The sequence below is a fragment of the Cryptomeria japonica genome, chromosome 10, assembly GCF_030272615.1.
Source record: "Cryptomeria japonica chromosome 10, Sugi_1.0, whole genome shotgun sequence".
Taxonomy (NCBI): domain Eukaryota; kingdom Viridiplantae; phylum Streptophyta; class Pinopsida; order Cupressales; family Cupressaceae; genus Cryptomeria; species Cryptomeria japonica.
Window position 1 is genome coordinate 326,559,863 of NC_081414.1, and position 15,416 is coordinate 326,575,278.

The 15,416-nt window shown below is 35.6% G+C and overlaps 1 protein-coding gene across 2 annotated transcripts; it reads right to left on the reverse strand.

Moving 5' to 3' along the window:
- Nucleotides 1-4,473: 4,473 nt before the first annotated feature.
- Nucleotides 4,474-13,627, reverse strand: LOC131076122 (ABC transporter G family member 22). 2 transcript variants are annotated; one of them, XM_059213726.1, is made up of 10 exons: nucleotides 13,224-13,627; nucleotides 11,805-11,929; nucleotides 11,428-11,690; nucleotides 11,013-11,168; nucleotides 10,650-10,833; nucleotides 10,211-10,531; nucleotides 9,821-10,105; nucleotides 9,312-9,596; nucleotides 9,029-9,136; nucleotides 4,474-5,060 (listed from the first exon to the last, which is right to left on the reverse strand). In XM_059213726.1, exons 3-10 carry the CDS (start codon nucleotides 11,547-11,549, stop codon nucleotides 4,782-4,784), a joined length of 1,740 nt encoding a protein of 579 aa, XP_059069709.1. In that variant the 5' UTR covers nucleotides 11,550-11,690; nucleotides 11,805-11,929; nucleotides 13,224-13,627; the 3' UTR covers nucleotides 4,474-4,781. The 2 variants fall into 2 exon arrangements, with proteins under 2 accessions (XP_059069709.1, XP_057869160.2); XM_058013177.2 differs by lacking the exon at nucleotides 13,224-13,627 and adding an exon at nucleotides 12,311-13,183.
- Nucleotides 13,628-15,416: the final 1,789 nt, after the last annotated feature.

Genomic DNA, 15,416 nt, shown 5'->3' on the forward strand with positions numbered 1-15,416 from the left:
AGGTCAAAATTGATTATTTTTCTTTGTTGATTGCTCTAATCTTTTGAATCCAATCAAACCACCAGATAATAGTGTCGTTACTTCATTTCCATCCCTGCAAACACATTTCACGACCTCCCATGCTCATTTATGACTCGCTAAAGAACATTCATGTTGACAAAGGTGTCTTGAATACTATTCGAGTAACAGGGCCACCTTGATTTTGAGGGATTTTATGCCCTCCAGCTGCAAATGCATTCAATGGGTCGATTTCTTTCACTTTAGAGGACATTGTTGTGCACAAGCAACCAGATTCTGATCAAATCTCCATATAGTCATATCTCCAACCTAATCCTAGCCTGGTTAGGGTTTTTGAACTCCAATGCTAACTATAGTTATGCCTGCACTATTAAGGCAATTCTGTAACTTTTTTTTTCTCTCTTCTCCTTATTCTCTTATAGGATTTGCTTAGCCTTCACATCAATAAAGCTATCTCTTTACCTTATCTTTGTTTCAAGTATCTTGTGTGTATAATCTCACCTCTATGATTGAAATCTTTTCCTTTTCTCTATTTTCAGATTGCTTTATGTGTTAATCATTCTTATATGTGTTCTTTATGGATGCTCTTAGCTCCTTTCAACATCTCACTAAGTGCTAACATTCATTTTTCACTTTGGGAACAAGCAAACGATAAGGATTTGTGTATGTTTGGATATCTTCTATTGATGTTTTGTGCAATCATAGGCGAGGGAAAGATAGATTCTAATCTTAATGCATCACCTCCATTTACTTTATATACCCCTTCTCCCTTTTCCTCTACAAGTCATTAGAATAGGTTTATAAGTAGGCTTAGTAAGTGTTGGGTTGGTGCAACACTGCACCCTAATTGGAAAGGAATTCGACCTTCTTCAGAGATTCAACCTCACAATGCAAGGTCCCACACTTGGAGGTTGTTTCCCTGTTTCACAATGTTTCTAGGAATATGTACTTGGCAAGGGTGCAAAATTTTGTGACAACAATCCTCTTCAATGGTCACATGCTAGTCATGGACCAAGAGTCTCAAACTATGATAAACATCTAAGGGTCACATTCATCTTCCTTGTAGGAAGATGAAATGCCAAGGTGTCTACATTCCACCTTTCCATCGATGACATTATCATGTTGGGGTGAAACCACAACTTGGGTAGAATGAAAATCCACCATAATCCAACCCACCTTAGGAAACCTTTCTCTGATGTAGTGAGTTGATCTTAAACATGTATGTATGTATGTATGTAGTTATAGAATGCTAGCATGCAAAATAGATGCATACATGAGGTTTAGACACTCACACATCGGCCAGATGCTAGTGTGCTCTTTAAACACCAACACATGTTGTAGGGTCCACACATCCTAGAAACTAGCTAAAATTTATAAAATTAAAAAAAATATTGTGTACCTCATCTTGTACGACACTCTCCTCAACTATTGTGTAGAGCTCATCGATTGTGGGTGGCAAAAAATTGCATCTGCAAGGTGTCTTTGCTGACAATTTGCTCTGAAATCAATGAAAATATCCTTTGTAAATAGAAAAAATGAATGATAAAAAAGTTAATTTTTGAGTATATAGTCAACACTTTGCTATGTTTTGAAGCAATTTTGACTATAGGTGAATTAACCTTTCTATTTCTCACCCCCATCACTAGTGGCAAAAATATGAGGAGGCAAATGTTCACTCTTCTTTATCAATTTTTTTTTTCTAAAATTGCCTCTTGCATTCTTCTCTTTAAAGTAGTTTCTTCCTTTTTGTGAAAATGAATACCTTTGAATTTTGTAGGATATATTTTTTATGACTAAAAATAAAATCTTGTAGGATCTAAAATCTTGGAGGATCTCACATCAAATACTATGGATTTTATGTTGAACTCAAACATTGGGGCCATCATCAATCTGCTTGCTCTACTTTTACATCCTCTTTAGTATCCTTTTTCAAGTTGAACGATTTTTGATAAATTATATCATCTGCTTTAGTGTAGCTTATTCCTTTGTATAGTCAGCTCACTAAAGTACGGACAAAATGTAGTATAAAAATTCCATACTATCATAAATTCACACTTGTGCATTACACTCACTTTGATTTTGATATCCAATGATGAATTCTTATATCTTAATTTTAAAAATTTTGATTCTACAATTAATAAAAATGAAGCATTGTTAGCTTGTAATTTGAAAATAAATAGAATTCCCCTATACTACACTAATATAAGTGAACATCTATGTGGCATTCTATCATCTCAAGAATTTTCAGATTCAAAAGTGTATCTTCCTACAACGAACAAGATGCTATAGGTGGTAAGATTTCATGCAAGCTACATAGATTATGCTTTTATGTCATGTTATGCCCAAATGAAAGAATAATGGATCTTCCTACCCATTCGACCAAGAAAAAATACTCTCTTTCTCATTCCATGAAACAAATTTATGCTCTCCCCCAAAGTAAGAAAAGCTCTAACTCTTTGGTTAAAGGAAACTCTATCAAAACATACTCAACTATTAAATATTTTTCAAAGCAAGCACTAAAGCTCTTGCAATCTATTGGTGTTAGCAATAATCCAAGATTCCTTAGCTAGCTCTCATTGTGAAATCCATTGTGCATCTTAAGAGAGGAGGGTCAAGGCTATTTGTAATGCTCACTTTTTATTAGTTTATTAGTCTAGTAGAATAATAATTTTTAAATCATATTATATATTTTATCAATTATCAAAATCTATTGAATCTAATGATGGTTTTCCCTATAGACTTGCGTTGACACCATATCTCTATTTTATTTTGTTTCTTTACTTTTAAGTTCCTAGTATTGTCAAGACTTAAAAGCAATCATTTATCAATTATCCTTTTGTCTAATCTAATTTGGCTATCAACAGAGGTTGAAAAGACCAAAAAAGGGGTTTGACTAAGCAAGCCCCTAAACGACCCCCAACATTTTTCTTGTTTTTTCTTGTCTGTAGGTTATAGGATGTTTTGGAAATTGATTATGAATCATCTGGATGATTTTTTGTCTATGTGCATTCGAGATGAGAATGTGATGCATTGTAGTCTGCACTATGTGCTAACATTTGAGGTTGAGGATCTCCTTATCGAATGGCTTCTCTATCTGCACTTTCATTTTCTATAATACATAGATTCTTGTTTCTTAAATTTTTAATTATAATTTATCATATTTGCTTTCCTTCGCCTAGATATTTAGTTACAAAGCTTTTTTCTTAGCATAAATCACTTTTGTTATATTTGTCTAGTTATCTTGTATTAAAAATAACAATTAGATTTATATCATTTGAGGTAGTTTAAAGTTAGTTTTTTTCTAAATATCAAAATCTTTATCTTACATTCCTCTTGTTGTATTTTGATGTCTTGTAGGGCTTAATGCTTATCTTTTTTATTGTTAAAGGGTCTAGATCCTTTCAAAATCCTCATTTTTACCTTAATCAAATCATTTGACTTTCTTAATCTTTAACCATCTAAAAAAATCTTAGTAGTTTAGAAACTAAATTTGGCGTACTATAATTCGTGTTCTTGTTGTATCTTCAAATATTTAGTACATACATCTCAAATTAACTGTGTTGCATGGGTACCCGTACCCAACCCCCTAGAACGTGTATCGAAGACTGGTACGCGTCTCCCGTACCGGAGACCCGTTAAGAGACGTCCCTACACATAGGAGACTCCACGCCAACGAACCCTCCCGTCTCCACCCTAAATAACATGCGCAAAAGTCAAAAAGTTTGACACGATGCATGGGCAAAAGCAAAAACAACCGACGTGAGCCCCATTTTCAGACATTTTGAATTGACTCATTTCACATCTGTGTACTTAAACTTCAAAGTGAATGTTAATTCTTGTTTTGAAAGTTCAATGCCATTATATTTTCAGATTTTCTATCAATTATTAAATTATATTTTAAAAAAAAATTGGCGTCTCCAAGTACCCCCGTCTCCTATTTTAAAAAAATAGCCGCACCGGTACCGGTTCCAGTCTCCAACGTCTCCGAGTACCCCGTACCCATGCAACCTTGCAAATTAATAATCCAAGTTCCAGTTTAGTTAATTTTAGATTACAAAAGTGACCACTTTTGACTTCCTTTTTATCCCCATTTTCATGCACTTACCCTATGATATAGAGCTTTAGATGTCGCCTCTTGTTGAAAGTAGGACAATTTAGACTCCACATTTTCAGTGATTGTAAAGATAACAACTTTACAAACAACGAAATGTATATCCATAATATATCATTGATTAGTAGATAAAAATATGTAAGTTTCTCTGTAGAGACAACTTCATGGGCTCAAAACATACAAGTTTCTCCATAGAAACGACTTTCATGCAAACAACCCAATTTCAGATCTCTTCCAATTTAGTGTCAAGAGATATAACTATCTCAAGAAGGGTACCATCATGCAAACAACCCAATTTTAAGTCCCTCCAAACTTAAGTCTCACTTCTGTTTCTGCTCGAGGAATGAAATTGACAATACTGGCAAACATCAAAGCTTTGGAAAGCTCAATATAAACAAAAGTAAGGCATCCTCGCCAAACAAAATATGGAAGACTTATGTCTTAAACAGAAGACAGGATAAAACCCTCCTACTGTAATACAATTTATAGTCAATGACATCATTAGCAGAACTACCTCCTCATTTCAATGGTCAATGGTATAATCCCTAGAAGTCACCTCTTTAATGGCAACACAATACTAGATAGTTAGACCTGACAGTTGAAGCTTCAGGCTCATGCTCACCTGTTACATGTTTTAATTTGTAGATATTTTTTAAACACTTACTTTCATTCTTTGCAAAGAAAAGTAGGCTAGAAGACGGTAAGCAATAACCATGAGTAACATAATGGTCGCTTCTTTGATGCCACCATTTAAAGGAATATCCCGGAGAGATGGGGATGATGCTATACTTCTACATCCGCATGCTATACTTTTACATCCACTTGAACAATCATACAGTTGCTGAGCATCATACTGAATTTTGAGGAGGATCCTATATGTGTAGTAGTTGAAAGAGAGATACCTGATCCACTTGATAAATACATTGACTTTCTGCACGTTCATTCAAAATGTCAATTAGTGAAACATATACACCACAAAACAATTATAGTAATTGTAAATACTTGCTGGATCGTGTAACCATTCGTATCAAATCAAACAACAGGGCTAAATGAAATTGGAAATGAACACAGAGAATGTAAAAGTGTTGAATTGTTGAATAACAGATCATGGGTCACAATAATTAGAATTTTTCAGAAAAAGAAACGATAATTTGTGATTGTTGTTCTAAAGATTATAAGCTTCGATAAATATAGTAGAATATAAGTTGTTGAGGATTTGACTCTACATTGATAAGACTTTACGACTAAATGTTCTTGGGCGTTCTAGTCTAAAACATCTTAAAATAAGATAGCCTCAAAACAAAAACGAAAAAATCAACTTATTTACCCATAATGTGCAAAATGTTGCTGGAACATCCTAAGAGGAGAAGCTGCTCTTGTGTATCAGAGGTTTTGTATGATGTTTGAGCTTTGAAGAAGCCAACTTATGGTAGAATTCACATAACTGGTCTATTAATCATCTAATATTCAATTCTGACAAGGAAATCTGATGGATGCCAGATTGCTGATTTGTAGTCAACCATACAAGTCAATCTGGAATTCAGACATTAACCATATCCTCTGATCTCTTTCTGAAGAAAAAGATATACGCTATGGTTTGTTTAATTATTTGAGGCATTGAACTTGTACCATCTCCAATAGAATTAACGTGTTTCTGGAACCTACCTTACAAGAAGAAACAAGAGGTGTCTCTTTTCAGACTATAGACTTTAGAGCCACTAGTGCCTTCAAAAAAGATAGTAAAGTACAAAAAAATGTTTCGTGGTAATTCACTGAAATACAGTTTGTGCTTTGCCCATCATCAAGAACTCCAATGATAAGATCTTTACAGATTTCCATGTCAGATCATGATATGGATAGAAACATATGATCACCTTTATAGAAGGGATTAAGACACCTGAATTGAAGATATCAGTTCTTTTATTTGAAAACTCAAATAGATAATAGTTGGGCAGTGTAGAGAAACTAGGTATGAAAACTGATCCTTTCCCGTCTTTAGGAATACTTTTATTCTTATAGACTGTGAAGATACTCGCTTCCCCCAGCCACATAAATTGACAAGACAATAAGAGAGAGGAATAATGATGTAGAAGAGAAGTCTCAATCCTAGCAATGATCAACAACGTCCTTAATCTCTTTGTCTTTCTTAGTTATGGAAGATCAGCTGCATGGTTAGAAATCCCACAAGGCAATTAAATGACTTGAACACCTTAAAGAAATGATTGTGAGAACAGAATGTTGTTGGGGAAAGGATGCTCTAATAGCTGAGTGTTTCTATCAATTTAGATAATCAAAGTTCACACATTTTTTCAATAAGCAATAAGGTAAATTCTTGTAAGAAAGATTAAGATTCCGATCCCAATGTGAGCAGCTCCATCTGGTTAGCTGACCGAATATCCTTCCAATGAGGAATGATTTTAATTCCATTTCAGTATAGCCCATGATTTGGATCGCAGGCTAAGAGTCTCCATTAATGAGTTAGCTGAACAACCACCCTTCCAATGAGTATGATGTAATTCTTCTTCAAGATAGCTCATGATTCAGATCCCAATAGATATCTTGGGAAATTTCCCTATGAGACAACAGCTAGAGCAAGCAATGCATACTTATGGTAAATAAAATATAAATCAACGTATTGGCTGAAACTTGATGGAAAGCATGAGCTATCCCTTGAGTATGTTCCCGTGGAAAGATTGCTAAAGCAATGCCAAAGAGATAAAGCAACGTGATAAATATCTTTGCTTTTGATTTAATAATTAAATCTTGAGGAAGTTCCCAGAGAACATGGGCTAGTGCGTTGCTATGGCAAAGAAAACAATGCACTCTGCTGAAAATAAAAGTGCTTTGAAAGGAAAATCAAACAGTAACGATGGTTCCTTACCAATTCAAGTTTTTCTTATTATTTTGGCATCAACAATTGTGAGGGAAGAAAAGTTACGATTGTGTCTGAAAAATAATTAACAGCTGAAGAGGGTAACAACCAGTGCTTTAATCCTTTGAACAGAATGGAGAGAAGAAATTTCTTATAATAGCCAATACACCCCAAACAACTGCAATCTTTTTTTCACACTCCCAGAATTTTTTATACTTGGGACATTAAACAAAATGCACCCCAAACGGCTCAAACATTTCTCTTCAAATTCAATTTTTTTTGTTTCGAATGAAGGAAATAATTATATCCTTGATCTATTTAGCCGTCTTCTTTAAACCCTCCAATTGTTGGATGTTAGATTGTGCCTGTTGAGTTTGCAACTTACCTTTTCAATTTTTCTTTCATCTAAGCTTATATCATCCCTCAAGCCATCAATTATTCTGTCCTTGATTGCAATATGTACTTCCAGTTCTGAATTCTTCTTTCCATCTCTTCAAATTCCATCTTGCTCAGCTGGTTTATAGATAGAAATTGCTAGCTTTCATTTGTCTGATGACTCATTTTGTTCCCTCATGTTGCATGACCCGTAATATCTTCATAATTGAAACATCCATCCTTGTGCCATAAGGAACATGGTAATCTATTATGAACAAATATCTAATTCTATATGTCATCATCACAGAGCTCAAGTTCTAATTCAGTTCATCCAGATGCGAATGAAACAAATAAGGTATTGGCATGTTTTTTAGCTTATCTTCTGGAATAAAAAAATTAAGAGGAGCATTATGCACATTCACCCTCAACAAGATTCTGCCGCTCTTGAAATTCCGGAGGCAGACACTTAGATCCCTGCAAAATATTCTATGGTTGTCAAAGCTGTATATGGATCTTCCTCGTCGTTATAGTCTTCCTGCAATTCTTCTTCTTGTATTTCCTTCTGTTCATTGTCTATCACTCCATTCTTATCATCTTTCTTGGCCCTTTCTTTCTTCTTTCCTCCTCCTCTACTTTCATCTTTTTATTAACTATCCTTCCTTTTCCTTTCTTTCCAGCATCATCATCCCTAATTGATCCTCGTATTGCACTTAATTTTCTGTGTTTGTTAAACTTCAGAAGAAGCCTGGTGATTTTGATTTGGAATGGGATTAGAGGAAGCTTCTTGGGTCTTGTCTCCATTTTGTGATGAATCAAAACATATTAGATCAGAGATCTTGCACTTGCCTGGTTCTTTCTCCAATCCATTTTGACCAGCCAATACAACATTGGAAAATGGTTGTTATTAGATGGAGGCTGGTGTGGCTCTTATCATAGCATCCAATTCCTTGTGTCATTATGGATTCCTCATACAAAGGAACTTCTTTACACTGTAGAACCTCTTTAGGCTGTCTCTTAACAGCTCCATGCCCAATCTGTAACACCCTTTTTTGGTTGCTCTATAGCAATCTCACCCTTTTTTCCAGGCTAAGCCGTGCTTTCTCTGAACTCAGATGTGACCTCCTTAGTTTGCAGGCTATGAGTTGTCTCAGTTAACACCCTTCAGAGTTTAAAATATTGATGGGAATTGATGGAAAATGTTGTGGTTATAAAGTCAGTAACAACCAGAACCAAAATGTTATTTCTGTTATAAATCTCGAGTTACTCGAACTGTTTTTGGCATATAAGCATTAAAGCTGGTTGTTTTATGAAACTGTTTTGAAGCACAAAGACAAGAATTGGAGCATTGTTGGAATGAAAAGTTTTTAAGAGATATGTTGTCCCTATGTGGATTGAATACTCTTTATGTTATGCACATTGCCTGTGAAATTACATCCACCCTGCTTTAGAATGTTGAAATTTGTTCTTCAGGTTTTGACCTCATGACAAGGCTCGCAAGTAAAATTGGCTTGCTAATCTTTCCCCACCCTCAGATGTAACAGTCAGCCCTAGTTCTGTGATTGATTTGCCAACCAAGGTTAACTTGTAAACATTCTGAAAGTGTTAACAATAACCAATATGATAAGTAGATCACACTTTACTTAGTAAGTTACCTGCACGAAGAAGCCTCCGGCAAGCATAAATGTCAGCATGGTTATAGAAGCGACAGTTGTTGCCTTCTTGAGATTCATAAAGGCAGCACCAATGGCCAGCCCAAGACCCTGCATAACCAACCATAGTCTATTCAGCTTGTAACTTGTCAGATATAAAATTTCAAATGACAAAAACAGATGCACTATTGGTATTAGCTCCAAATAAAGTACTATAAAGTATAAACAAATATTGTGTAACTAGGAAGAAAATGAAGAAGCTAATCAAATTTCTTGGAAAACAAACCTGAGAGGCAACGATGCTAAGAAAAATAGTGAGCGTGGTCAACAGAAAGGCTGTAGCAGTCATGCGAAGGTGTGCCATGAAGTAAACGATCAGTATAAATATAATTGGAAGAAAAAGATCCAGAGGCAAATCACTTAAGTTACGGGCCATAAAGTAAGCACTCAATCTGTACATGTCCACAGCACGCTCCTTAGATATCATTGCCCTCTCTTGAGGGAATGTAAAAATCGCTGTAAAGACTGGAAAGAATCCCCAAAAAACAGCAATAAAAAACACCAACCCTGTCTGCATTCAATGAATAAACAACATCCAAGTACAGTTATAAGGAGAACAATACTTCTGAATGGGTTTTGTGCTGGTTATGTTTGCAGGTCAGATGTATAGGAATCTCAAAGAAAAACTGCTAAGGAAATTGAATTTGGCACTGAAAACTTAGAAAAACAAATTGCTGGCTAGGGACAAGAACTCCAATTTCTATAACAATTTATTTACAAAGCAAACTAAAGAACCTGATCTTGAAGCCCTTTAGGAGTATCTATCTTTGACTGCCACCAAAGCGACCCAAGAATAAAAGCAGTCGATAGAACTTGTGCAATTCTCAGACAACTCAAGTATTCGTGGCGCCTTTCCTTCAGCCCACGGACAAATAAAATAGAAAACTGGTCCCACCATGTTGCACCCCATTCGCGTCTTGCAGATAGTGCTGATTTCAAGTCTTCACTTATTTCATTACTTTGGATCAGTTTAATTTTTTCTTCAGGAGCAACATGGTTCTCGTATGCTTCTACCAGGTACTGCTTTCAATTGAAAAGGAAAATAGAAACATTCAATAGTTGAATTCACGAAAAGAACTATACCACCAGAATTCCTTTATATGTCTAGAGTTTCTTTTGACTTACCTCATGTACATCTTGAGCGGATGGCCTTATTGAAATTTCTCCATCCAAATCCTCTATATTCTCAGATTCTTTATGTATCTTTTGCATCAATTCTGTTGGGATGGAGACATCCGAAGTGTTCCCATTTGCGAGATCGAGCAGGAAATCAGCAGGATTCATGGCTATAAGGGGTGAGAAACCAATGGATGAAAAGTAGTCCATTGCGCTGGATGCTTTACCAAAGTAGACAGAATGCCCTTCTCCAAGAAGGATCAGCTTATCAAATTTATAAAACAGCCTACTTGATGGCTGATGAATTGTGGTCACAACTGTCCGACCAGCCTGCAATACACATTTGTGGTTTTCAATTTACCCTCATTCACAATTTAGTGTCATAATCAAATGTAAATTATAGCATAGTCCATGCAAACGAGCTGCAATTTTGAGATGAATCTCATACCTCAGCTATATCATGCAACATCTGAACAATTCGAAGTGCTGTGGTGGAATCCAGACCGGAAGTAGGTTCATCTAGGAATAGTAAAGAAGGATTGATCAGAATTTCGCAGCCAATACAGACCCTCTTTCTTTCACCTCCAGAAATGCCCCTAACAAAGTTGCCTCCAATGATTGTGTCCTGGCATCTGCATTCAAATAATTTCATTAATTTTTAAGCTTAGAAATTCCTGTCAGAGTTGCTTTGAATTTCTTACAAGAAGAGAAAGGAACTATGGAAAGTGTCTTGAAAGGAATGGAAACAACCTCCATTCTGCAGTAGATTATCTAAGAAGCTTGTATTCTTAGGAAGGAGATCAGATAATACCTTTCAAGGCCTAATTCACTAACAACCTCTTGAGCACGTTGCTCTTTCTGATGCTTTGTCAGTGTACTAGGAAGCCTCAAAAGAGCTGTATAAGTAAGTGTCTCTCGCACTGTGAGATGAGGGAACAATACATCATCCTGCATGACAAATCCAATCCTGGAAAGATCGAATGTGCTAAGGTTAAGTATTCCCAGTGTATTGTGACAACCAGGCAGTTTGTACGACTAAAAGTTGAAACAAATCTGAGGAAGAAACCATTCAGATGGGTTTCTATTGATTAATTCAAAGCCAAGAGCTTTCTTGCCTATTAAAAAGCAAGATCCTACTCTAATGGCATTACACGTTATTTATGAAGCAAACGTGAAAAGAATATTTGAGAGTCAAGATATGTGACTTGTGATAAGGATGAACTCACCTATGCTTCAAGGCCTTTGTGTAAGGCTGGCCGTTGTAGGTAATGGTACCAGAGAAATGCTGCATTCTGCCAGCCAACAGATTAATAAGAGTAGTCTTTCCACTTCCTGAAGGACCCATCATAGCCAGCACTTCCCCCGGGACAACGCAACCAGTTACGCCATGAAGAATATCTTTCTCAAAAAATATTGGATCAGTCCAAGACCTTCTCAGGAAACTAGTAGGCGTGCCTTTCAAAACTACCTTGTATCTAACATCAACGAACTGCTCCACGAAAACTACAGTTACTTCTCAAGAAAAAGTATCGCTACAGAGCTTCTCCTTTTCCCCTTTTATTAGTAAGATATCCTGAAACAGGAGAAGATTTTGGATACATACCTTCAAAAAAAGGGGCAGAGGGGAAGATCTTGCTTGTTCAGTAATCCCTTTTTCAATGTCCACGCCCTTAATTCCACTATCATTTTTGTTTAGAGCAATTTTTGCATGCAACCTTGCTTCCTGCACTGAAAAGAGGTATTGAAAATATATTTATTAGAACTCGGTTAGCTGCTACTCCCTAAAAGCTCATCTTATTTATCTTCTGTTCATTTGAAATGAAATGGTTTGACTTATCATTTTGTTAATATCCATGAAACCAAAATAATCTATGAACCAGAAAGGCATAGCTACACTAATACAAGTTTGACAGAATGAAACAAGGGCAACATGTTTATGTTCAGGGCACTGCAGCTTCCTTGTGGAATGCGGACCTTTTACTGTTAATTTTGATTAAAGATTTATTCTCTCTTCAAAGAGGGCAGGCAAAGTATCAACCCTCTAGACATTTAATGTAGTTGCCCAGGATCCCACTATAAGTCTAGCAATCACCAATGGGCAATACTCACAGTCATTGATAAGCCCTATATCTCCAGTGGCAGTGGGAGTGGAGGTAGAAATGGGAGCCATAACTGGGCCAGCAATTGAGAAGGATAAACCATTACTGGTACTCGCACTGGAAGCTCTGCTAAGAGCCACTTCTTCAAAGAATGCATTCATATTAGTTAGTTCATCGTCAATCCGGAACTGTCCACTTTTCCATTTGGGTATGTGTCCGCTAACTCTTGGTGATGGTTGCTTTTGAATTTTCCTGCTCAGAGGAGGCTTTTTAGCACGAGGGGTCTGACTCTGGCTCTTATTCTCAGCACCCACTGTGCCTAGACTTAATTTTCTCTCCATTAACCCCTCTTTCCTGGATCCATCATCATCATCCAAATGCTCCAAAGAAAGTCTTCCGATGGAATTGGCAGCCCTTTCGCCATGACTTGACACTTCCCTGGACTGCATTAACTCTTCTATTTGGTCTGAAATTGATCTTACCATGCTCTTTGATGATAATTTCTCTTCCATTCTATAGATGAAGGTAGGAAAAAAATATTAAAAAAAATATATCAATGTCCACAATTATGCTCAAGAACCGCCAATGGCACTACAGAGGAATTTCTCTCTGAGAAATTATACAATGGAAGTGCAATGAAAAAGAGGGGTAACTAGGAAAATGCCTGCCAATACAGATGGCAAAAACAATGCTAGCTATGTCAAGGACTTAGTCTCCAAATGAAGAAGAAATTGATGATTGGGTTTATATGGGCAATTTTTCAAGTCAGTCTCTATGATTGTTCAGTGCTGCAGGCTGAATCATCTTAATTATTTGGTGGGAAAGTTTGTTGGAAGCTTGAAGAATTAAGAGGTGATAATTGTAAACCTAAAAAGGTGTCATTTGCATTTTAAACAAAAGTTTCCCACCATAGAAGACCTCACCAAAATAGAGGTAAACCGCAAGCAGAGGGAACCGACGCTCCAGTCACCATCCAGCGTGAGCCATCAATAATGGCCGTGTCTCTCTTCCCTTGTCTTTGTCTTGTGAAAAGTGCCCACAAGAAATGCTGCCCAGCCAACCACCAGCTGATTGATTGGAGAAAAACAGAGAACCCGTGATGATCATCCCGTCCATTACAATGGTTTATGGCCATGAATTTGCAACTGCAACATCATTCACAGTAACACGAGACAAAAGGAAAAAGAGGCTTTTTGTCCTCGTCTGCAATGTGATCAGATTTTGCTCTGAACGGTCGAAAATCAAAGGACGACCAGGCAATTCCAATTTGGTCCGTAGGTGTTTACATTCTACATCGTTTGTGGCCAATGTCGAAAACTATACTTATCTAAATCGTAGAATATATTTATGATTTTTTGTCGAGACCCCTCTTTCCTTTCTAGTGCAGTTGGCAATTGCAGAAAATTCACTTCGCTCCATTCGATTTCTTTCATGTCTTTTTCTTTCAATTCGATCTGGACTAAAAATTTAATGATGGGGATTGTGGGGACTAAAAATTTAATGATGGGGATTGTGGGGATTGCAAACGCTAAATTTGTGACAGGCGATCAGATTTTCTAAATCAGTCACTTTTTAATTGCCGTAAAATCTCACATAACAGTTTGACTGTGAATTTACATTGAGGAATATGTACAAGGTGTATTAATTGCAGAATGAAATAAAATGACTCTTAATATATATGTTTTTAAAAATATACATACATTTTTTATTTAATTTTATGAGATACGGCTATACACCCACCAAATTTAAATATGATTAATTTTTCTTCACTATTTTAAATTTGTTTGAAAAATCTTTATAAACATTCCTTATATAGAAGTAAGCTATGTAGTACAAGTTTCTAATTCGAATTTAGTACATATTTCCAAATTTTATATCTCCTATGGATGCCTTTGTTTCCCCTGTCTTTATCTTTAATTTTAATTTTCTGCTAGTGGCTTTTCCACTTATTTTATCCATATTTTATTAGTACGGCAGTTAACTATTGCATTGGACTTTTTTAACAAGCTATTAAAGTATAAAAAAAAAGATTTTTAGTACCAGCCTATGGAAGGTAGCCCTGTCACCTACATCGGGTGAAATTCAAGTCTTGGAGTCGAAAGTCGAACCTAAGACCAATGAAAGCAAACTCATAGTCTAAATTGACTCCACCAGACCCTTATAAATTGTATCATTAGTGTTATATATTATTTTAAGAATAGTATTTTATATTATATTATATATAATAAATTATATACAAATTATAATATATATTGTATTATGTATTATATTTATCTAAAATATAATATAAAATTAGATTATATTTTTATTTTATATTATCTTAAGTGAATTAATGCAAAAAAAAAAAAAGTTTTCCATAGTAAATTAATAAATAATTATAAAAATATAAATTTATTTTTAATTAATAATTTAATATTGATTAATTTAAGTATTAAATATACAATATAACATAATATATTATAATATATAATGTAATATAATATTTTATATATCCCCCATTAATAGGGTTTTGGGATTTTATTCTAACTTGGTGGACATGGGAAACACAATATAGATACTCTTAGAGGAAGTTAGACAAAAATGAATTTTGATGGGGTCTCGAGAGGTAACTCTAGCCAATCCAGGGCTAGCTACATATTCAAGGCCACAATGGCATGGTGGTAGTGGAATTGAGCATTATGTTGCTACCTGAGATAAATAACGAAGTTGAGATGCTTGCTCTTTAGCATGACTTAAACGAAGGTTTGAGGCATAGTTTTAGGAAAATCATCATTGAAGGAGACTCCCTACTCATTATAAATGTCATCGATAGGGAGAAAACATGTAATTGGTGTAGTGCCCCTCCTATTTTCAGCCTTGAGGTACGGGCCTCGACATTGTGTCGAAGTATGCTTTGGTTGTCTTTGTGATTATATTTCTTGTTGTGAATGGGCAATGGTAACTCAACTTCATCGTTTTCTTTGTCTTATGTTCTTGCTCTACTTGGTGTGTTTGGATCACCCACATGTTCGAGATATGGTTCCTTGACATGTCAGTTGATGGTTCTTTACAAATCTTGATGCATGGTTTAATTTAATGTTCCAATTTATTGATGTGTGAAATAATATTGAGTGTGG

Coding starts and splice junctions, on each gene's coding strand:
- LOC131076122 (XM_058013177.2), bottom strand. CDS start 12,812: ATGGAAGAGAAATTATCATCAAAGAGCATGGTAAGATCAATTTCAGAC. Junction 11,691..11,804: donor CTCTGCCCCTTTTTTTGAAG/GTATGTATCCAA, acceptor TTCGTGGAGCAG/TTCGTTGATGTTAGATACAA. Junction 5,061..9,028: donor CCGGAGGCTTCTTCGTGCAG/GTAACTTACTAA, acceptor ATGAACGTGCAG/AAAGTCAATGTATTTATCAA.